The sequence below is a fragment of the Patagioenas fasciata genome, chromosome 4 (assembly GCF_037038585.1).
Source record: "Patagioenas fasciata isolate bPatFas1 chromosome 4, bPatFas1.hap1, whole genome shotgun sequence".
Taxonomy (NCBI): Eukaryota; Metazoa; Chordata; class Aves; order Columbiformes; family Columbidae; genus Patagioenas; species Patagioenas fasciata.
In genome coordinates this window covers 533790-555682 of record NC_092523.1, presented here as the reverse complement: position 1 = coordinate 555682, position 21893 = coordinate 533790, and the positions used below count along the sequence as shown (strand labels likewise).

General features: G+C 69.3%; 1 protein-coding gene across 7 annotated transcripts; it reads right to left on the bottom strand.

Annotated features, from left to right (window-relative positions):
- Window positions 1–2062: 2062 nt before the first annotated feature.
- Window positions 2063–21392, bottom strand: LOXL3 (lysyl oxidase like 3). Of its 7 annotated transcripts, XM_071808374.1 has the most exons (16): window positions 21259–21392; window positions 14455–14769; window positions 13757–13920; window positions 13421–13632; window positions 11420–11479; window positions 10965–11184; window positions 10495–10675; window positions 10047–10201; window positions 9264–9437; window positions 8927–9082; window positions 8563–8725; window positions 8048–8291; window positions 7349–7464; window positions 7054–7190; window positions 3676–3787; window positions 2063–2691 (listed from the first exon to the last, which is right to left on the bottom strand). In XM_071808374.1, exons 2-16 carry the CDS (start codon window positions 14756–14758, stop codon window positions 2618–2620), a joined length of 2472 nt encoding a protein of 823 aa, XP_071664475.1. In that variant the 5' UTR covers window positions 14759–14769; window positions 21259–21392; the 3' UTR covers window positions 2063–2617. The 7 variants fall into 7 exon arrangements, with proteins under 7 accessions (XP_071664475.1, XP_071664477.1, XP_071664478.1 ...); XM_071808376.1 differs by lacking the exon at window positions 8927–9082; XM_071808377.1 differs by lacking the exon at window positions 9264–9437.
- Window positions 21393–21893: the final 501 nt, after the last annotated feature.

Below are 21893 nucleotides of genomic sequence, written 5' to 3'. Positions count from 1 at the left end.
GGAGTACAGGCAGGGCTGCAGGCAGGGCTGCAGGCAGGAGTGCAGGCAGGGCTGCAGGCAGGAGTGCGGGCAGGAGTACAGGCAGGAGTGCGGGCAGGGCTGCGGGCAGGAGTACAGGCAGGGCTGCAGGCAGGAGTACAGGCAGGGCTGCAGGCAGGAGTACAGGCAGGGCTGCGGGCAGGAGTGTGGGCAGGGCTGCAGGCAGGAGTGCGGGCAGGGCTGTGTCTGGCCCAGCCTCAGCGCAGGAATGTGTCCGCCCGGCCAGGCCCTGCCCTGACGGGGCTCCCCGGCCCTGGGCCCTGCCTGTTATTTTTAGATGAAAGACGCACAGTTCCTGGGGTGCCGTGGCGGGAGCCGCTCCCCGCCCGGAGAACAGGGCTCCTTTCAGCCTCCCGGCCCTGCCAGAGGAATCTGCTCCCTCAGCACAGCCCCGCCGGCTGTGCACGGGAAATAGCTGAGACGCCGGGCGCGTTTCTCACGTCGCGGCTCCGGCAGCGCTGACCGCAGCGCGTTCCAGGCTGAGCCGGGGCCGGCCCTGCGCTGCCCGGCCCCGGCACGGGGTCTGTCCCCAGCACGGGGGGTCTGTCCCCAGCACGGGGTCTGTCCCCAGCACGGGGTCTGTCCCCAGCACAGGGTCTGTCCCTAGCACTGGCGGTCTGTCCCCAGCACGGGGTCTGTCCCCGGCACCAGGGGTCTGTCCCCAGCACAGGGTCTGTCCCCAGCACGGGGTCTGTCCCCAGCACGGGGTCTGTCCCTAGCACTGGGGGTCTGTCCCCAGCACGGGGTCTGTCCCCAGCACCGGGGGTCTGTCCCCAGCACCGGGTCTGTCCCCAGCACGGGGTCTGTCCCCAGCACGGGGTCTGTCCCTAGCACTGGGGGTCTGTCCCCAGCACGGGGTCTGTCCCCAGCACCGGGGGTCTGTCCCCAGCACCGGGTCTGTCCCCAGCACGGGGTCTGTCCCTAGCACTGGGGGTCTGTCCCCAGCACAGGGTCTGTCCCCAGCACAGGGTCTGTCCCCAGCACCGGGTCTGTCCCCAGCACAGGGGTCTGTCCCCAGCACCGGGTCTGTCCCCAGCACAGGGGTCTGTCCCCAGCACAGGGTCTGTCCCCAGCACAGGGTCTGTCCCCAGCACCGGGGGTCTGTCCCCAGCACCGGGTCTGTCCCCAGCACAGGGTCTGCCCCTAGCACGGGGTCTGTCCCCAGCACAGGGTCTGTCCCCAGCACAGGGTCTGCCCCTAGCACGGGGTCTGTCCCCGGCACGGGGTCTGTCCCCAGCACAGGGTCTGTCCCCAGCACGGGGGAGCTGGAGCTGCCTGTGCTGCAGGTGGGACCTGAGCACCTGCGGAGCGCAGGAGCCAAGTGTTGTTCCCTTTGCCTGCGTCTCACGTCCTTGCTCGCTGCCCCGGCTCTGCTGGGCTCTGTTCCCTCTGTGCCGCGGGACTGGAGAGCTGTGGGTCGCACCCGTGGGGCTGGTGAGGTTTCTGCTCGGTGTCGTTGCTGTTGTTTCGATGTGAGGATCAGCACCCCACCCCATCTCCCCCCCCGTGCCGGGGCTGCCTCAGGCTGGAACAGCTGTGCTGGGCTCCACAGCCCCTTCCTCACCTCCACCTTCCTCCCAGCAGGGCCAGGACCACAGAATCATAATCATTTTGGTTGAAATAGACCCTAAAGATTGTTAAATCCAACCATTTCCCCAGCCCTGCCCCCTGTCCTGAGAACCTCCTGTCCGTCTGCCCAGCCCTCCAGGGATGGTGACTCCAGCACTGCCCTGGGCAGCCTGTTCAATGCCCCACAGCCCTTTGGGGAAGAAATTGTTCCCACATCCAACCTCAACCTCCCCTGGGCAACCAGAGGCCCTTGTTCTCCAGCCCGCCCTGGCAGGGGTGCCGGCAGCGGGGGGCTGGTGTGCAGGGGGTGTTCGTGCTCCCCGGCACTGCGGGGGTGCAGGGGACGGGCTCGGCTCCCGCGCTCTGCGCCCCGTGTCCCGCCAGCCCCGCGGTGTGAGCCGCGCTGCCCCCGGTCCTGCCCGTGCCCTGCCCCACCCCGAGAAGAGCCCGCAGGGAAACAGAACCGACAACTTTATAGAGAAAATAAAATTACAACTAAGAGCTGGGTGTGGGGCCAGTGCAGCTGGAGGGGACCGTGCTGCTGGGGCAGGGGCGGCCGCACCGTCCCCGCACAGGGCTCCTGGGGCTCTGCGGGTCGGGCGGGGTGAGTCCCGTGTGGGCCGCGTGTGTCCCGGGGCTGAGGGCAGAGCCTGGGGGGCCATGGGGTGAGAGGGACCGGGAGAACGGGGGAGCAGGAAGGGGGACGCAGTTGGGATGGCAGGGATGGGGACCAGAGCAGGACAGTGGGGGTAGGGGATAGGCCTGTCCCATGTTCCACAGCCCTGGGACGCGGGCACGGAGCCTCTGGCCAGTGGTCTGGTGGTGGCCTCAGGCCGGGGGGCGTGGGTGTGCGGCGCCTCCAGCACCAGCTCCGCAGTGGGAGCGGCTGCCGGCGACGTGAGCCCTGGGCAGGGCACGGCGGTGCCGGCCCGAGGCCTCCGCGCGGGCCCGGCAGCTTCCTCGTCTGTGTGGTGAGGGAGGGAGGTGCCCGTCTCCCCAGGGCTGGGCCCTACAAAATCTGGTTGTTGAGCTGGCCGGGGTACTGCTCAAACCGCTTGCTGGCCTCCTCGCTGAGCGCGTCGCCTGGGCGGGCAGAGGGACAGAGCTGTCGGCGCCGCACTGCCCGCCGTGTGCCCTGCCAGCACCGCACTGCCCGCCGTGTGCCCTGCCAGCACCGCACTGCCTGTGTGCCCTGCCAGCACCGCACTGCCCGCCGTGTGCCCTGCCAGCACTGCCCGCCGTGTGCCCTGCCAGCACCGCACTGCCTGTGTGCCCTGCCAGCAACGCACTGCCTGTGTGCCCTGCCAGCACTGCCCGCCGTGTGCCCTGCCAGCAACGCACTGCCTGTGTGCCCTGCCAGCACTGCCCGCCGTGTGCCCTGCCAGCACCGCACTGCCCGCCGTGTGCCCTGCCAGCACCGCACTGCCCGTGTGCCCTGCCAGCACTGCCCGCCGTGTGCCCTGCCAGCACCGCACTGCCCGCCGTGTGCCCTGCCAGTGCCAGCACTGCCTGCTGTGTGCCCTGCCAGCACCGCACTGCCTGCTGTGTGCCCTGCCAGCACTGCCCGCCATGTGACCTGCCGGCACCGCTCGCTGTGTGCCCTGCCCGCTGTGTGCCCTGCCAGTGCCAGCACTGCCCGCTGTGTGCCCTGCTGGCACTGCCTGCTGTGTGCCCTGCCCGCTGTGTGCCCTGCCAGTGCCAGCACTGCCCACTGCGTGCCCTGCCCGCTGTGTGCCCTGCCAGTGCCAGCACTGCCCGCTGTGTGCCCTGCTGGCACTGCCTGCTGTGTGCCCTGCCCGCCGTGTGCCCCGCCAGTGCCGGCACTGCCCGCTGTGTGCCCTGCTGGCACTGCCCGCTGTGTGCCCTGCTGGCACTGCCCGCTGTGTGCCCTGCTGGCACGGCACTGCCACCGTGGCTGCCCCAGGACCCCAGCCCTGACCCCCACACCAGCCCCACCATCCCGCCCCACGCTCCCAGCCCCACGGCTTCCTGCAGCCCCTGTCCCCTCCTCCTGGGCAGCCCTGCCAGGACACCCCGTCCCTTCGCGCCACGTCCCGGGGCGGTTACCGATGTGGCAGCTGTGGACCCAGATGCGATGCCCGTCGTACTTGCAGTTGCATTTCATGGCGTTGTTGGTGAAGTCGCTCTCTGCCACCTCAAAGTTGGGGTTGATCACAACCTGTGGGGCACCGACAGTGAGGGTCACAGTCCGCTGTCCGGCCGCGCTGCAGCTGTGCCCTGTCAGTTTGTCCTTCCCGCGGAGCTGCAGCTGCCCCAGCACCCGGCCCCACAGGACACGGCCCTGCTGTGTGGCTGCCACTGTGGTGGGGTGGCCCTGTCACTGTGTCACTGTGCCCATGCACCCGCGAGCAGGGCTGCTCAGAGCAGGAAACCCAGCCGAGCAGTGCCCACAGGAGCCCCGCGCGAGCACGCACCCCCAGCCCCACTGAGCTCCACGCGAGCACACACCCCCAGCCCCACCGAGCCCCGACCTGCACGATCGTGGGCAGCCAGGGCCGGGGCGGCGCAGAGCTGAGGGGCAGCGCAGAGGTTGGGGACAGCGCAGAGGTTGGGGGCAGCACAGAGGTTGGGGGCAGCACAGAGGTTGGGGGCAGCACAGAGGTTGGGGACAGCGCAGAGCTGAGGGGCAGCGCAGAGGTTGGGGGCAGCGCAGAGGTTGGGGACAGCGCAGAGGTTGGGGACAGCGCAGAGGTTGGGGTGCGGGGCAGAGGTTGGGGACAGCGCAGAGGTTGGGGTGCGGGGCAGAGGTTGGGGTACAGGGGCAGAGGTTGGGGGCAGCGCAGAGGTTGGGGTGCGGGGCAGAGGTTGGGGTGCAGGGGCAGAGGTTGGGGGCAGTGCAGAGGTTGGGGTGCAGGGGCAGAGGTTGGGGGCAGCGCAGAGGTTGGGGTGCAGGGGCAGAGGTTGGGGGCAGCGCAGAGGTTGGGGTGCAGGGGCAGAGGTTGGGGACAGCGCAGAGGTTGGGGTGCGGGGCAGAGGTTGGGGTGCAGGGGCAGAGGTTGGGGGCAGTGCAGAGGTTGGGGTGCGGGGCAGAGGTTGGGGGCAGCGCAGAGGTTGGGGTGCAGGGGCAGAGGTTGGGGGCAGCGCAGAGGTTGGGGTGCGGGGCAGAGGTTGGGGGCAGCGCAGAGGTTGGGGTGCGGGGCAGAGGTTGGGGGCAGCGCAGAGGTTGGGGTGCGGGGCAGAGGTTGGGGGCAGCGCAGAGGTTGGGGGCAGCACAGAGGTTGGGGGCAGCACAGAGGTTGGGGACAGCGCAGAGGTTGGGGTGCAGGGGCAGAGGTTGGGGACAGCGCAGAGGTTGGGGTGCGGGGCAGAGGTTGGGGTGCAGGGGCAGAGGTTGGGGGCAGTGCAGAGGTTGGGGTGCGGGGCAGAGGTTGGGGTGCAGGGGCAGAGGTTGGGGGCAGCGCAGAGGTTGGGGTGCAGGGGCAGAGGTTGGGGACAGCGCAGAGGTTGGGGTGCGGGGCAGAGGTTGGGGTGCAGGGGCAGAGGTTGGGGGCAGTGCAGAGGTTGGGGTGCAGGGGCAGAGGTTGGGGGCAGTGCAGAGGTTGGGGTGCGGGGCAGAGGTTGGGGGCAGCGCAGAGGTTGGGGTGCGGGGCAGAGGTTGGGGGCAGCGCAGAGGTTGGGGTGCGGGGCAGAGGTTGGGGGCAGCGCAGAGGTTGGGGGCAGCACAGAGGTTGGGGGCAGCACAGAGGTTGGGGACAGCGCAGAGGTTGGGGTGCGGGGCAGAGGTTGGGGACAGCGCAGAGGTTGGGGTGCGGGGCAGAGGTTGGGGACAGCGCAGAGGTTGGGGGCAGCACAGAGGTTGGGGGCAGCACAGAGGTTGGGGACAGCGCAGAGGTTGGGGACAGCGCAGAGGTTGGGGTGCGGGGCAGAGGTTGGGGACAGCGCAGAGGTTGGGGGCAGCACAGAGGTTGGGGGCAGCACAGAGGTTGGGGACAGCGCAGAGGTTGGGGACAGCGCAGAGGTTGGGGTGCGGGGCAGAGGTTGGGGACAGCGCAGAGGTTGGGGGCAGCGCAGAGGTTGGGGTGCGGGGCAGAGGTTGGGGACAGCGCAGAGGTTGGGGTGCGGGGCAGAGGTTGGGGACAGCGCAGAGGTTGGGGACAGCGCAGAGGTTGGGGACAGCGCAGAGGTTGGGGTGCGGGGCAGAGGTTGGGGACAGTGCAGAGGTTGGGGGCAGCGCAGAGGTTGGGGGCAGCGCAGAGGTTGGGGTGCAGGGGCAGAGGTTGGGGACAGCGCAGAGGTTGGGGACAGCGCAGAGGTTGGGGACAGCGCAGAGGTTGGGGTGCAGGGGCAGAGGTTGGGGACAGCGCAGAGGTTGGGGACAGCGCAGAGGTTGGGGTGCGGGGCAGAGGTTGGGGACAGCGCAGAGGTTGGGGTGCAGGGGCAGAGGTTGGGGGCAGCGCAGAGGTTGGGGTGCAGGGGCAGAGGTTGGGGACAGCGCAGAGGTTGGGGTGCGGGGCAGAGGTTGGGGTGCAGGGGCAGAGGTTGGGGACAGCGCAGAGGTTGGGGTGCAGGGGCAGAGGTTGGGGGCAGCGCAGAGGTTGGGGTGCAGGGGCAGAGGTTGGGGACAGCGCAGAGGTTGGGGTGCGGGGCAGAGGTTGGGGTGCAGGGGCAGAGGTTGGGGACAGCGCAGAGGTTGGGGTGCGGGGCAGAGGTTGGGGGCAGCGCAGAGGTTGGGGTGCGGGGCAGAGGTTGGGGGCAGCGCAGAGGTTGGGGTGCAGGGGCAGAGGTTGGGGGCAGCGCAGAGGTTGGGGTGCGGGGCAGAGGTTGGGGGCAGCGCAGAGGTTGGGGTGCGGGGCAGAGGTTGGGGGCAGCGCAGAGGTTGGGGTGCAGGGGCAGAGGTTGGGGGCAGCGCAGAGGTTGGGGTGCGGGGCAGAGGTTGGGGGCAGCGCAGAGGTTGGGGTGCGGGGCAGAGGTTGGGGGCAGCGCAGAGGTTGGGGTGCAGGGGCAGAGGTTGGGGGCAGCGCAGAGGTTGGGGTGCAGGGGCAGAGGTTGGGGGCAGCACAGAGGTTGGGGACAGCGCAGAGGTTGGGGGCAGCGCAGAGGTTGGGGTGCGGGGCAGAGGTTGGGGACAGCGCAGAGGTTGGGGTGCGGGGCAGAGGTTGGGGGCAGCGCAGAGGTTGGGGTGCAGGGGCAGAGGTTGGGGTGCGGGGCAGAGGTTGGGGTGCAGGGGCAGAGGTTGGGGTGCAGGGGCAGAGGTTGGGGGCAGCGCAGAGGTTGGGGTGCGGGGCAGAGGTTGGGGTGCAGGGGCAGAGGTTGGGGGCAGCGCAGAGGTTGGGGTGCGGGGCAGAGGTTGGGGGGTGCGGGGGCAGAGGTTGGGGGCAGCGCAGAGGTTGGGGTGCAGGGGCAGAGGTTGGGGTGCACAGGGAGGCTGCAGGGGTGCAGGAGTAGAGCTGGGTGGCAGGGGCTGGGGCAGCTCGGCAGCAGCACCTGCAGGATGTAGTTGCCGGGCTTGACGTCGGTGATGTCGATCCACTGGCAGTCGATGTCGTGCCGGTACAGGTCCCAGCAGCCCACGGTGATGCCCTGCTCCCCGAAGTTGGCACACTCGTACCGCTTGGCCACGTCTGCAGGCAGGAGACAGCGGCTCACCCTGTCCCCGCTGCAGCGTGCGTGCAGCCCTGTGTCACCCCGGCCTGGCCACAGCCTGCAGGGTGACCAGGGACAGGCAGCCCGCAGTGGGGACATGGGTGGGGACGGTGCCACAAAGCCTCGATGCACCCACCTTCCTCGCACTCGGTGTCCTCGAGGCAGAAGCTGGCCTTGTGTCCCTCGGCCACCTTGGTGCCGTTGGGGGTCAGGATGTCGTAGTGGGTGAAGATGTCCATGCTGTGGTAGTGCCTGCGAGCGGGAGCCACAGCGCCTGGCTGCACCAGTGCCCGGAGCCCGGGGAGCTCGGGGGAGGCTTGGAGAAGGAGCGGATGGAGGACCCGTCCTGCTCTGCCTCAGGTCCCCTGTCACCCACCGAACCCTGTGCCATTGGGAAAGGTCCCCACAGCCCCTGCTCTGAGGCCACAGTGCCGTGAGGTTGGGCAGAGCTCAGTCCTGCCCTGGGAGGGGACGCAGCTGTCCCCAGCCCAATGGCCAAGGTGGGGGGGCTCAGCTGCAAGGCACGGCCCACGGCCCCATCGCCAAACCCCCAGCGCCAGCCCGGCTCACCGGGGACAGCCCTGAGCCAGTGCAGCAAAACCGGGCCCTGGGCAGCCGCGGTGCCTCGCTCAGCCACTGTGCCACAGCCAGTGTCACCCGGTGACATCCTCACCCAGCAACACCTGCAGCTGGGGACACCCTCACCTGGCATCACCTTCACCCAGTGACACCCTTGCCCAGCCCACCACAGCAACACCAGCACCCTCTCCCCACCCTAAGCCCAGCCCAGGTGTTCCCTGCCCGTCCCTGTCCCTGTCCCTGTCCCTGCACACACCGGTGGCATTCGTGCCAGACCCAGGAGTGCCGGCCGGCCTTGGGTCGGAAGTCGGCGCGGCCGTTGTTGTGGATCTGCGAGGAGAAGCGCAGCAGGCGCCGGTGCCCGTAGGGCCAGTTGGCCGTGCGCGCCGAGCTGGAGAGGCAGTTCTCCTCGGCCGCGCAGTACAGCATGTGCAGCGGCCGGTCCTCGATGTACGCCGTCTCCTGCACCAGCGGCGCGTGCAGCAGCAGGTCGGAGGCGGCTGCGGAGCAGAAAGCTGCTCAGGGACAGACGGACACCCGCGGCTCGGCAGGGACCGGGCGGGTGCCCAGCACGGGCAGGGCTGACCAGCCGGGGGTCCCGTGCCCTCCCCATCGGCTGAGCACAGCCTGAGCCTGCAGCCCCGTCATCTGCAGCCCCAGTGCTCACAGCCCCTTTATCTGCAGCCCCTGCCCCCACAGACCCCACTGCCCGCAGTCCGTGCTGCCCACAGCCCCCGTTTCCCACAGCCCCCCAGTCCCGCTGCCGCTCACTCTCAGAGCAGATGACGCCGGCGGCGAAGCGCGTGCCCGTGTTCCTGCAGCTGACACTGGTGCCGTGGTGCTGGCAGTGGCTCAGGGACATCTCGTGGCCAGCGCACTTCACCCCGCTCAGCACCATCTCCGTCACGTTGCTGGCGTCCCAGTACCACGTCTCCTGGGGAGGGCAGGTGGGCTGGGCTGGCTGCCCTGGCTGCCCCACATCACAGCCCACGCCCCCGCACAGCCCTGCCCACGTACCCCGGCTGCCCCGCGTCCCGAGGGTCCCGTCCTGCCCCGCACAGCCCCCCCACTGTTGGGGAAGCACCCGTGCCTGTGCTCGCCGGGGCGTCCCCGGGGCCTCCCCGCCGGCACCTACCGTCACCGCATGCAGGGAGTAGCCCAGGCCAAGCTGGCGACAGGCCACCATGGCCTCCTTGGTGGTCCAGCCATCGCTGCACACCGTGCCCCACTTACTGCCTCGCTTCACCTCCACACGGCCCTCGAACGCCGTCCTCCCGCCGGCCAGGCGGATCTGCAGAAACCCTGGGGCCGTGAGCCAGCACCCTGCACCGCGCCGCGTCCAGCCCAGCCCCGTCCCGTCCCGTCCCTGTGCCTGTCCCAGCCCCATCCACGTCCCTGTCCCTGTCCCATCCGTGTGCGGAGCAGTGCTGGTGCCGGCTTGCTGCCCTAGCCAAGCTGGCGCTGGCACCTACTTGTAAGCCGTGGTTAGCGAAGCCCAGCCCCAGCTGGCGACAGGCCACCATGGCCTCCAGCGTGCCCCAGCCTTCGCCGCAGACCAGACCCCAGCGCGGCTGCTCCCCGTCCGCAGCCCCCACCGCCACCTCGACCCGCCCCTCGAAGCGGCTCCGGCCCCCGCTCAGCCGAATCTGCGGAGAGAGGCAGCAGCAGCACCACTGTCAGCACAGCGGAGCCCCCGCCGGGCCGCGTCCCCGGGACCGGCCTGCCCAGCCCCGGCCCGCAGCGGCGGCAGCTTTGGTCGCTGACCAAAACTGCAGGGTTTGGGGCCAAGAAACCACTTGTGGGCTTGGGAATTGTCTCACCAAAGCAGGGAAAGTGGTTCATTTTGAAATGGCAGTCTCATTTCAGAAATGACAGGTGTGGGAGAGTTAAAAATGATTAAAAAGCCCGAAGTGGATGAAATGACAGACCAGGGCAAACAGCACCACGTGGATCCATTTGCTCATTTCATCATCAGTAAAAAAATCTCTCTGGGTTGGTCCATGGTGATTTTTTTCCGGTTGTGCCGCAGAGCTGGCACGGGCCGGCAGCAGGGAGAGCAGCCCCCCATCAGCCCACAGGGACCCCCGAGCCCCACGGCCTCACACGGCACCCTGGGACTCACCCCCGCGAGCCCCCAAGCTCCCAGGGCAGCCCCTGCCCCAGACCAGGCAGAACGCGTGGGGTGCACTGGGTGAGAGATTCCGGGCCCTCCCACGCAGGCCCCCGGGCCCTCCCCAGCTCCCCGTGCTGCGCACCAGGTTCTCGTAGCCCATGTAGGGGACGTTGCAGCGGACGGCCGCATCCTCCGTGTGCTTGCAGTCCTCCTGCGTGATGTTCTTGAAGGGGCAGCTCCACAGGGACTTCTCGGTGCCCAGGCACTGCACCTCGTTCATGTGGATGGGCCCCGTCCCTGCCGGGGGACAGTGGGGCTCAGGACACAGGGACATGGGGACAGCCACAGCCAGCCTGTCCTCGTGGCTGCCGCGGCTCCCCAGCGCACACCAAGGGGCCCAGGCACTCCTGGCCCCACAGCTGCTGCCACGGGCAGCACGGCTGAGTGCCTGCGGTCCCTGGGGATGCTTGGGGACACCCCACACCACGTGTGACCAGGCACCCAAGGGACACACCCGGCCGTGGCCCCCCCAGCCCGGCAGAGCCCCATGCACAGCCCCAGGAGCCTGGTCCCACGCCCCAGCACCTCACCTTGGCCCATGCGTGCGCCAGTGAGGGCCTCCCTGGCGCTGCCGAAGCCCAGCTCGCGGCACACCACGCTGGCCGACAGCAGGTTCCAGCGGTCGTCGCAGATCGTGCCCCACTCGCTGCTCTTGAGCACCTCGACGCGGCCCTCGCCCACCTTCGCGCCGCCCTTCAGCCGGAGCCGCGGCTGCGGGGAGCGGGGTCAGGGGTATGGACAGCACGGCACGGCACGGCGCAGCACGGCACGGTGTGGTGCTGAGTGGCACAGCGCAGCGCAGCACGGCGTGCTGTGGCACAACATGTGCACACAGATTGCTGGCCGTGGCTCCTGCCATGTGATGGGACACGACACTGTCCCCACCTCCTGCTCCAGGAGCTGGTCACCCAGGGACGTGCATACCCACCCTCAGGGACAGTGCGGGGGACAAGCCCTGCAGGGGGACAGGGGCAGCTGCGGGTCCCCTCCCGGGGCTCACCTGGCCCTGCTGCTGCTGCCGCTGCTTCTTCTTGTGCCCGTTGCCGGTGGCAAAGAGGGGCCCGGGCACGCAGCTGACGACGGCTGGCGTGCCGGCTGCGCAGGCGGCCGAGGCATTGCCGCGGTAGAACTCGAAGGTGCACATGGAGAGGTGAACCTCTGTGCCCATGCAGGACACCGAGTGCAGGCGGTAGTTGAGCTGCTGCCGCTCCATGAAGAGCCTGCGAGGAGAGAGGAGCCTGAGGCGCAGCGCACAGCCGGCAGCGCAGGTGCCGACGGCCACCCTGCCGCGCTGCGCCCCCTGTCCCTGCCCCTCGCCCTGCCCCGCGGAGGGACACGCGGTGCGTGGGACACCCATCCCGCGCCAGCTGCCTGCGCCACGTCCCGGGGACACACACAGCTCTGGTGCGACCGAGCGGGGCTCCTGCCACTCAGGCTCTGCACCGAGCCATTTACCTCTTCTTGAACCCTACGTCCTCCCTGTGCTTTTGTTTAGGCTGAGATTTGTTGGCCAGCCTGGAAAACAGAAAACACCCGTCAAGGAGCTCAGAGCCCCAGGCTGTCACCTCGGCCGGCTGCAGTGGCACGGGGAGCACAGCCCCCCAGCTTTCACTGTGGACTGAAATGGGCACATCGGTCCCCCGGGGAGACTCATGCACGTCCCCTCGGTGTCATACATAGGTGCAGCAGCATCATCTGCTGCCAGCAATGCGACACAACTGCCGTCCGCAGCAATGATGCGGTTTCCTGCCCACATCCCACCAGGAAACTCTGCCGGATGCAGCGACATCCGTGCTGCCTTGTCACGCAGCAGATCAAACACCAGCGGCAACGATTCGATCTGCCGGGTACCAGTGAGGTGTGCCCGTGTCCCTGTGCAAACACCAGACAACGTCACTGCCCGTGCTCCCGGGGCGCAGGACGCACAGCAAGCGCAGCACGAGCGAGCAGCGCAGGCGGGTACGGTCCCCGTGCCACGGGACACGGTGACGCTCGCTGCAGGGGCTGTGGGCCAGGGCAGCTCCCGGCCACATGCTGGGGCCAAGGAGGCTGCTCAGGACCCAGCACACGTGGTGCAGATTTGGTCCCAACACACCCAAATGCTTTGCTTCCCGCGGTGGGGGAGGATGCTGAGCCCGGCCAAGACCCCAGGGACCACAGAGAGTGAAGAGCTGAGCGCCCCAAAACAGGGCAGGGGACGGACACCCGCCAAGGGACAAGGCAAAACCAGGCCTGGCACCTGGCCCCGCTGGCGGTGGTGGGTTGGTGTCAGCCCACACAGCCCCGCGAGACCCAGGAGCACGGGGCTGCCGGGAGCCACAGCCCGGCTCTGCCCATCACCGCAGGGAAGAGCACGACAGAAAACAGACACAGTGCTCAGGACAAGACCTGCGGCTCCATGCCCAGCTCCAGCAGCCCCGCTGAGCCTGTGCTCCTGCGCCAGCCCGCCCGTGGGGATGCAGCAGCGCGCAGCCTCTACCGCTCCCCACCGCTGCTTTCTGCAGAGAGCAGCCCCTTCCCATCCTGCAGCTGAGACAGCTCCGCGCCAAGGCCTCCTGGTCCCCGTGGGGCCACAGCACAGGACACCCTGTGGCCCCGGGATCCTGCCCGCAGTGACCCCTGTGCCAGGACTCCTGCCCGTGCGCGGCGGCCCCAGAGGAAGGTTGTCTCTCATGGGGGACGGGGACCCTGGCGCGCACAGGCAGGTCCCGCTGCGGTGGGTTCGCCCTGCCTGTCCAGCACAGCCCCAGCTGCAGTCTGCTCCATCCGGATCCATCTGCGCCAGGATCCGCTGTGATGGCAGCGACCGCGGGGCCGGGCAGCCCGGCTCTGCCGAGGGCTCAGCAGACGGGGCGCCCCGGCCCCTTACCTGCTGTGCCTGCTGCCCGGCCTGGCGCTCCGGCCCTTCATCCCGGCCGCGCGTCTCAGCCGCCTGCGGAGCAGTGCCCGCCTGCCCGGTCAGGGTGTGTGCGGTGCTGGGCGCCGTGCCAGGCACCACACCATGGACGGCGTGTCCGTGCCCACACCCCAGGGCCCTCATTCGGGCCACGGCACTGCCAGAGCATCCCTGCCCGGCTCAGCACAAACCTCCCCTCGGCCCGGGGACCCCACACTCCAGCCGCAGGACACATGGGGGCCACCAGCACCGCCAGCAGCGGCAGCGCTGCCTCGAGTGGCCTCTGCAGGAGCACACGGAGCAGGGGGGGCACGGCCCCCAGCCACGCTGTGGCCTCCTGGTTTGGTTGGCCAGTGCCCACACGGCCAGCTGGGGCTCGGACTGGCAAGCAGCCGGGAGGGGAGGGCTGCTGGGGAGTCACAACACCCCACAGCATGGGCCCCTGCTGTCCCCCAGCTCTGCCCCACGTCCCTGGCACCGTCCCCAGCTCTGCCCCAGCCCTGCGTCCCAGCTCTGCTCTGACACCCCAGCCCCACGGGCTCCCTGCCGGCCCCACTCACTTGTAGAAGTTTCTGTTGACCTTCTTCTCCGCGGGGAAGCCCATCATGCCGCAGACGACGCGGCTGTTGCGGCTGTCCCAGCCCTGGTCGCAGATCTGCGCCCAGCCGTCCTTGTACCGCACCTCCACGATGCCCTCGGTCACAGGCAGCTGCCTGCGGGCGCCGGACACCACGGGCCGCAGCCGGACCTCCTCCACGTGGCTCTGCTCTGCCTGCGGGCACAGGGCGGCCCGGGCTCGCGCTGCACCCGCAGCCGGGCTGCCCCACGCCTGGGCCGCCCCGCGGCACGGCTTCCGGCAGCTGGCTCTGTGGGACCCTGGCCAGCAGCCTGCTCACCTCGATGACGTTGGAGTCCTTGAAGCCTGGGATGCGCTCGTCCTTGCAGATGATGCCCGCATCTTCCTCATGGCTGCAGTCGCTGTTCCCCCAGCCCCGGTGTTTACAATCCCCGACGCCCTTCTCACCTCCAGCGCAGTTCAGGTTGTCCAGCCAGATTCGCCCTGCCAGACACCAGGGTCACGGTGAAGGGTGCCAAGCCCAGGCACAGGGACAGGGGGTGACCATGGGGCGCCCGTGGGCACAGCCGGGGACCACACCGTGCGCAGCAAGAGTGCGGGTGCTGGGCTGGGGGCAGCCGCTCCGCGGCACGAAGCTGGGGCTGGTGAAACGCCAGAGCCCCGAGCAATCTGCAGGTGAGGAGCTCCCACCTCCCCACAGGGCTGCTCCGCCAGGCACAAAGCCCCTCACAACATGCGCCCTGGGGTCTGTGCAGCCCCTCAGCTGCGGCACAGCCTGCGGCACCTCTGCAGCCCTCCCACCACCACCGTGCACACAAACCCGCCGTGACACGCACCCGTGCACACAAACCCGCTGTGGCACACACCCGTGCATGCAAACCTGCCGTGACACACACCCGTGCACACAAACCTGCCGTGACACACACACGCATGCAAACCCACCATGGCACACGCACCGCCCCCAGCAGTGTGCCAACATGCTGCCACAGCCAGGCTGCGCCCACTGCCCCCTCTTACCGACGCCTTTGCCGTACTTGGCGCTGTGGGCCCAGCCGGTGGCAGCCACGAAGCCAAGGTGCCGGCACAGCACGTGCGCGTTGGCCAGCGTGAAGTCGTCGTCACAGATGGTTCCCCACTCGTCGTTGTAGAAGACCTCGACACGGCCCTCGTTGTGCTTGCGTGGGTACCCGGCCAGGCGGAACTTGAGCGGGGGCGCGGGGCTGCGCGTGGGGCCCGGGGGGGTGGGCTGGGCGGTGCAGAGCCACATGCTGCTCAGCAGCACCAGCAGCTCCCGGCCTGCCCACGCGCCGCAGCTCCTCATGGCAGCCGGCTCTGCAAGGGCACAAAGGGTCGGGGTACGCGGGATGGACGCGCTGTGCAAAACACCGGCTCCCTCGACCCAGACCCATGCTGGTTAAACCCCTGCTCGCACCCAGCTCTGCCCTGTGCCCCCACCCCAGCCCTGCGCCCCCCGCGGCCATCGGCCAGAGCTTCCCTGGTCCCCCCGGCACCCCGCACCCTCTGCCAGCAGCCGCTCTGACATCCCCCGCACCGCGGGGCTGCAGCTCCTGCGCCAAAGGGCAGCGCGGGCAGCCGGGCCGAGGGGTGGGTGTCACCCCGAGAGGCAGCTGGAGCACAGGGGTGGTGTCACCCCAGACAGGCAGCTGGAGCACAGGGGTGGTGTCACCCCGAGAGGCAGCTGGAGCACAGGGGTGGGTGTCACCCCGGACAGGCAGCTGGAGCACAGGGGTGGTGTCACCCCGAGAGGCAGCTGGAGCACAGGGGTGGGTGTCACCCCGGACAGGCAGCTGGAGCACAGGGGTGGTGTCACCCCAGACAGGCAGCTGGAGCACAGGGGTGGGTGTCACCCCGGACAGGCAGCTGGAGCACAGGGGTGGGTGTCACCCCAGACAGGCAGCGGGAGCACAGGGGTGGTGTCACCCCGAGAGGCAGCTGGAGCACAGGGGTGGGTGTCACCCCGGACAGGCAGCTGGAGCACAGGGGTGGGTGTCACCCCGGACAGGCAGCTGGAGCAGAGGGAGACCGGCTGCCGGGGCAGCGGGAGCTGGAGCAGGGGAAGCCCAGCTGGGAGCTGAATCCACCAGAACCTGACCACCAGGAGCCACGCGAGGGCTGCCGGCAGTGAGGGGCTGCCAGCCCACGCTCCTGCTGCTGCCTGGAGCCAGGCGGCTCGAGCGCTTCGTGTTCCGCCCTGTGCGGCTCCCCTCCAGCCTTGCAACAACACCTGCGGCTCCCTGAACGCCCGAGGGAGATGCGGTACTTCTGCACCAGTCCCATGGCAAACACCGGTGCAAACACTTCTCTGGGACCCGCCTGCCCCTGCGCCGTTCCCGTGTAACCCCACGGGTGCTGCGGCAGCCCAGGCACAGCCCCGCTCCAGGGCTCGCCCAGCACCGGCGCCCAGCCTGCCCTTCGCCACCGCAGCCGCAGCTCACCCGGCAGCCGGTCCCCTCAGTGGTGCGAGGGAGACCCCGGGACAGGCCCGCAGGGGCACCTCTGCGCCCCACGCCCCCACCCCGAGAGCAGCCCCTGCACTCACACCCAGGTCCTGCTCCCCTGTCACAGCCGGGGCACGGGGGACACCGCGGTGCTGATGGGGACGGCAGCCCCGGGTGCTGGCCCTGGCCCCGGGCTCCCCGCGCCCCAGCCGCCGGCGCTGGCACCGCGCAGACAAAACAAGGCCCAGCAGGGACCTGTTTGTGGGCAGGCAGCGGGAAGCACTCTGCTGAGCCTTTTAATCAGCCCGTGATGGCGGGGGCAGGGGGACGGGCGCCACGGGCCACCCAGCCCCTGGGCTGGCGGGGCAGGACACGCTGCGCTGTCTGGAGGGCAGCAAAGGGACGAGCTCACATCGCACAGCAGTCACAGACACCTCTCATTCTGCCCACCCCCACCGAGGGGACACCTCCCTGCCCAAACGAAGCATTATCAAAGCTTGGGCCCTCTGGCGCCAGTCGTAACACAGTTTGGGAGAGCGTGAGAGCTGCAGGCACCAGAGCACCAAAGCTTCGCCAGCGAGGGGGCGAGATTGCCCCTGGCGATGCGGCCGGCAGGCCCGGGCGGGTTGCACCGAGGGACAGCGGCACAATTATCGCCGGTCTGCAGAGCTCTGCAGAAACAGCCCGTGTCAGGAACCTGCTGTGACCTTTTATGAGATCACAGGCTCGGTTAATTGGAGTAACTGTGTTGATAAAACAGGCTGAGACCGCAAGGCATTCGATTCATCTTGCACCACCTTTTAATGAATAATTAGCACTCAAAAAATCAGTGCACCTTCTGCTAAGTGGATTAAAGCTGGTCACCTGCTGGAAATAAAATGTGGCTACAAGAGGGAAGTCACCGTTGAGCGGGCTCTCTGGTGAGGATCACCGGCCTTCCCAAGCAAATCCCCGTCTGGAGGAGGAAAAACGTCTGCAACAGCAGGGGGGCGGACGCAGAGCCGGACAGACGGGCGGACGGCATCACGGAGCCGTGTCCCTGACCGCAGGGGAAATTCAAGCACGTGCATTGAGGAACGAAGCACACAGGACCCGAGATCAGAGCACAGCACCAGAGAAACTGCTCAGGCTTTGCACGGCAGAGCACCATGCCCGAGCGAGCCCAGCAGCGTGACCTCCGGGATCCAGCACGCTCAGTCTGGATCCCCAGCATCGCCGCTCGGCCTGACGCGAGGTCTCAGCCCCAGTCCTGCAGCGACGTGGGGCAGCCCCACACGTGCCCGCGGTCCCACAGCCCCACACGTGCCCGCGGTCCCACAGCCCCACACGAGCCCGCGGTCCCACAGCCCCACACGTGCCCGCGGTCCCACAGCCCACGCGTGTCTGCGGTCCCACAGCCCCACACGCGCCCGCGGTCCCGGCGCCGTGGCCAGCACAGGTGCAGCCAGCAGAGCCGCTGCGGGGAGAGCAGCCCTGTCCTGGTGCCACAGCGGTGGGAGAGGGCGAGGGCCCCAACCCCTACAGCAGCGGCCGGAGTGCCGGGACAGGGCAGCGATGTCCCGCCCGCCCCTGCTCTGTCACTCGCGGCTCAGCCACCGCAACTTCAGCATTGAAAAGACCACTGTGGATTTCTCTTCCTCACCGTCCTGCAGTCACTTCTGAACGTGCCCAAACTGATGCCGTGGCGTTCTGTGTTAAGCCCAGCTTGCTGGCACTCTTCTCGCAGGTCATGGCGTTCCTGCGTTCAGGCTCCAGTGTCCCTCACCCCCCTGCGCTTCCCCTGCCCGTGCTGCTCAGCCCGTCCTCAGCTCCTGCCCCTCACCACCGCACTTCCCAGCGCAGCGCCAGCAGCCGTCGGGCTGGCCGCACCGGCTCCCCGGGATGCAGCGTGAGCCGCTGCCCTGTTCCTGCACGATCTCCCTCTCGGAACATGCTCCGAGTCCTTGTGCCAGGGAGGTCAGGCTAACAGGGCTCTCATTGTCTAGATCACTTTTTCCACTTTCTGAAACGCAAGCAGCACATTTGCTCTTCCCCAGCCGTGTAAGGCTGCCTGACTTCCCCACGCTGCCGTGGGTCCCGTCTGCAGCGCCAGCTCAGCAGGGCCGTCCCTGCCCCACAGCTCTGCGGGTCGGCGATGGGGCCGACCCGTGTGCAGCATCTCCCGGTGCCAGCCTGCGGCCCCGTCCGTCCGGCTGGCCAGCCCTGCCGCCGCCTGACGGCACCGGCTCACGGCACTGCGGTCCTGGCACAGCCAGACGGCACAAGATCTGTGCCTGGGCTGGGGCTCCGGCTGGGACAGACAAACGCAGGGGGGTCCCTCTACCCTGGAGGGGCTGATCAACCAGCACAGGTCCCACGAGAGATTTCTCTGTCTGGGGAAGGCGCACGCCTCTGCCCAGCCCCTGCGGGCTGTTCTCTGAGTGCAAGGGTCCCACAGGGTGACGGCTCCCACCCCATCAGCACGTGGGACACTTGGTGCCACCGGCAGCACAGTGGGAGGACATGAGTGCCGGTGCTTCCCCTGGAGAGGGCACGGGGCAGAGGTACAGAGAGCCTGGGGACAGCCAGCACCTGCGGGAGGGGCAGGGGCCAGGAACCACCTGGGACAGGGACGGGATGTCCGGCACGTCCCTTGGCTGCTGCCACCGCGCGCCTCGGACAGGAGCTGGGCACGGTCCCTCCCGCCCCCGCGCCCGGCAGCCAGGGACAGTCTCCTCTGGTCTGGGGCTCCCGCCGGAGCCATTGGCCTGTGCCATGCCGTGCCGAACGTGTCTGCCGCGCTGTGTGAGCAGGCTCGGACACAGCAGCACTCGGGCTGCAAGAGGAAAGGGCCCCGGAGGACGGGCTGGCCCAGCCGAGCCCTGGGCGTGGGAGCCGGAGAGCATCCCAGGGCCCTGCCGCTGCCCACGAAACCTCAGGAATGTCCCAGCCGGGCGTGCGCGGGGCCCCGAGCCACCTCTGGCTGGGGACACAGCTGGCGCTGGCAGCAGGCGGCTGAGCACCCTGCGGGGCTGGAACCCCGCGGCACCCCGGCCCCAGCCCCGCGCGGCCCCAGCGCAGGGACCCTTTGGTGCAGCCCCGCGCGGAGCAGGAGCCACGGGATCGCTCGCCCTGGTCCCGCACAGCCCCACCTCTCTGCCTGTCCCAGCAGTGACGGGGGCTCCTGCGGCCCCCAGGACACCCTTTTCTGTCTCTCCAGGGCTGCTCAAATCTGATGCGGCATTCTGCCCCCATCAGGCACTCAGAGGGACATTAGCCCATCCCAGCAAAACCCCAGCGAACAGTGAACAGCCCTTGGGAAGGGGCAGCTCCCGATGAACGAGCCCTGGCGGGCTGGCACGTTTGATCAGCGCGTGTTCGAGCCGCGAACCGGGGCAGCCCTGTGGCACGGGGACGACGGCTCGGGCCGCAGCAGCGGGGAAGGGCCCAGCCGTGGAACGTGCGCTCTCAGCAGCAGCCGGGGACACAGGGACATGGAGCAGCCCAGGCTCCGACAACTGGAAGGACTCAGAGAAGAGCAGCACAAGTGAGCAAAGACCCGGGAAACCCGCCAGCACAAGGAGGAAGAAGATCCCTCTGTTTATGCTTCCTTGGGAAGGTTAAGGGGTGACACAGTCACACTCTGCAGAGACCCATGCCAGGACATCCCTGAGAGTGCGGGGTCACGTCCCCAGCGCTCAGGGCAGCAGAAGGTCTGGTGGGTCCCATGGCTTCAGGCGCTGGCTCCATCCCTCCCGTTCTCCCCAGAGCCCCGGCGCACACAGCCCAGTGCTGGCCCTTGCGCAATCCCGGCTGCGTGGACAGGCCGCTCCACTCTCCCGCTTCCCGGCAGCCACGAGCTGGGACTGCACAAGCTGGGGGAGCCCCAGCACCCCAGCCCGCTTGGGCTGGCACCAGCTCCTGCCTGCAGGGACGCGATGGGGTCGGAGCTCTGGGTGAGCACAGCCAAGGGCTGGAGGGCAGCAGAGGCTCCGCAGCTGAACTGGGCTCAGAAGCACAGCCCAGGGCCGCCACAGGAGCCGGGCCACCCTGGCAGGCTTGGTGACACCTCCCAGCGCCATCCACCTCCGTCGGGCTGGGAGCTCGCTGCCCAGAAGGCAGGGTGCCTGTGCACACTGCCCTGCTGCGTGTCCCCACGCCCAGCAGTGACACGGACACTGCTGTGACAGCACAGCCCGGCTCCCAGGGCTGGCAGGGTGTCAGCTGCAGCAGAGCACGGAGTGCTTCGCTGGGGCTCCTCACTCGGGTCCATCCCCATTGGGCTACCTGATGTCCCCCTGTTCTGCCGTCCCCTTCTAAGCCCAGGCGTGTCACAGTACAGCACTCTGCAGCTCCTAAGAGCACCCAGTTTCCCCAGGACACGGCAGGGCCCTCAGCCCTGGGGGGTTTGCCTGCTCTGGGCTGCCCTGGGCCCTGGAGGGGCAGCCCTGCGAGGAACCGGCTGCAGCGGGAGGGAAAGACCCTGGAGGAATGTGCAGACGCTGTGGCCATCAGGCACACAGTCCCGACAGCCCAGACAGGCTGAGGGGCAGGCGGTGGGTCTGGGGGGCCCAGGCACCCCGGAGCAGAGACACAGCCTGCTTGGAGCAATGGGGAGCTGCTCAGCTGCCTGCCTGCAGCTCTGGAGAGCGGCTGGGAAGGTGCGGGGCCAGCAGCAAAGACAGAACGCACCCCTGGCCCTCACACCTCACGGCCCTGCATCGCTCCTCTCTTCCAAGGGCTAAAGCAAATTCCAGCTTCATGGAAATCCTGAATCTCCACCGGCCTTTGTAAACCACAGCTCAGCAAACAAGCGTCCTGCAGCCAGCGCACCGGATGCTCAGGGATACGGAGTGGCTACACAGCCCCGAGACGGCACCCACAAACCTGCCGGCTCTGCTGGGCACCCCTCCATCGAGCACGTGAGCACCGCGCTGCCCACACCCTGTCACCCTGTCACCCCGTCACGCCGGGGCAGGCGGCACAGGCGACACCCCCACACAACCGCCCATCACCGCACGCCGCCAGCGTCCCGCGGCGAGCACCCGCGGCAGCCACGGCCCGCGCCCCACGGACACGGCACGGTCACCCTGACAAACAGGGCTTCGGGGCAGCGACACCGCGACCCCGCACGGCCCCCGCAGCCCGGCCCGTGAGTCCCCCGAGCCCCGGTGCCGCTCCGCGGCGCCGGCAGCCCCGCCACGGACCCCCGCCCCACGGCCAACCCACCCGCACCCGGCCTGTCCCCACGCGTGTCCCCACACGGCCCGTCGGGCTTCGCGGGTGCCGGGCACGGCTCGGCTCCCCCAGCCCCGTCGGCCCGGGACGGTGCCGCGGTCTCCCCGGCGCCGGTCCCGTCCCGCTCCATTGCCCCGGCCGGTACCTCTCGTCCCCGCGGGCTGCGCGGCTCCGGTAGCGCCGAGCGAGAGCGTCCAGCCGAGTGCCGGCGGGGCCGAGCCGAGCCGAGCCGGGCCGAGTGCAGGCGAGGCGAGTCGAGCCGTGCGGAGCGGAGCGGAGCGGAGCGGAGCCGAGCCGAGCCGAGCCGAGCCGAGCCGAGCCGTGCCGCCCCTCTCCGCCCCGGCCCGCCCCGCGCCGTGCCCGAGTGTCCGGGGCCGCCCCGCTGCCCCAGCCCGCGCCGAGCGGCCCGGCCCCGCAGCCGGTACGGGGAGGGCGGGCACCGCGCCCCCCGCCCACCGCCCCGGGGCGGGCCGATCCCCCCAGCCCCCCGCCCCGTCCGGAGTGCGCTCCAGGGCCGGCACCGGCCCCCCGGGACGGAGTCTCGGGGTCGCCCCGCCGCTGTGGGGCCCGCGGGGGGGACACTGCCCGCTGCGGGGGGGCAGCCCCGGGCCTTCCTCCGGACAGCTCAGCGCTCGCCGCCCGCCCGGGAGCCGCTTCATTCGAGGTTACGCAGGACCAGCTCCAACGACAGCTGGGGTGAGGTGGACAGACAGGGCTTGCTGCAAGCTGGGCATGAGGGTGTGAGAGGGACATGCTGGTACCCCAACAGTTTCCCCCAAG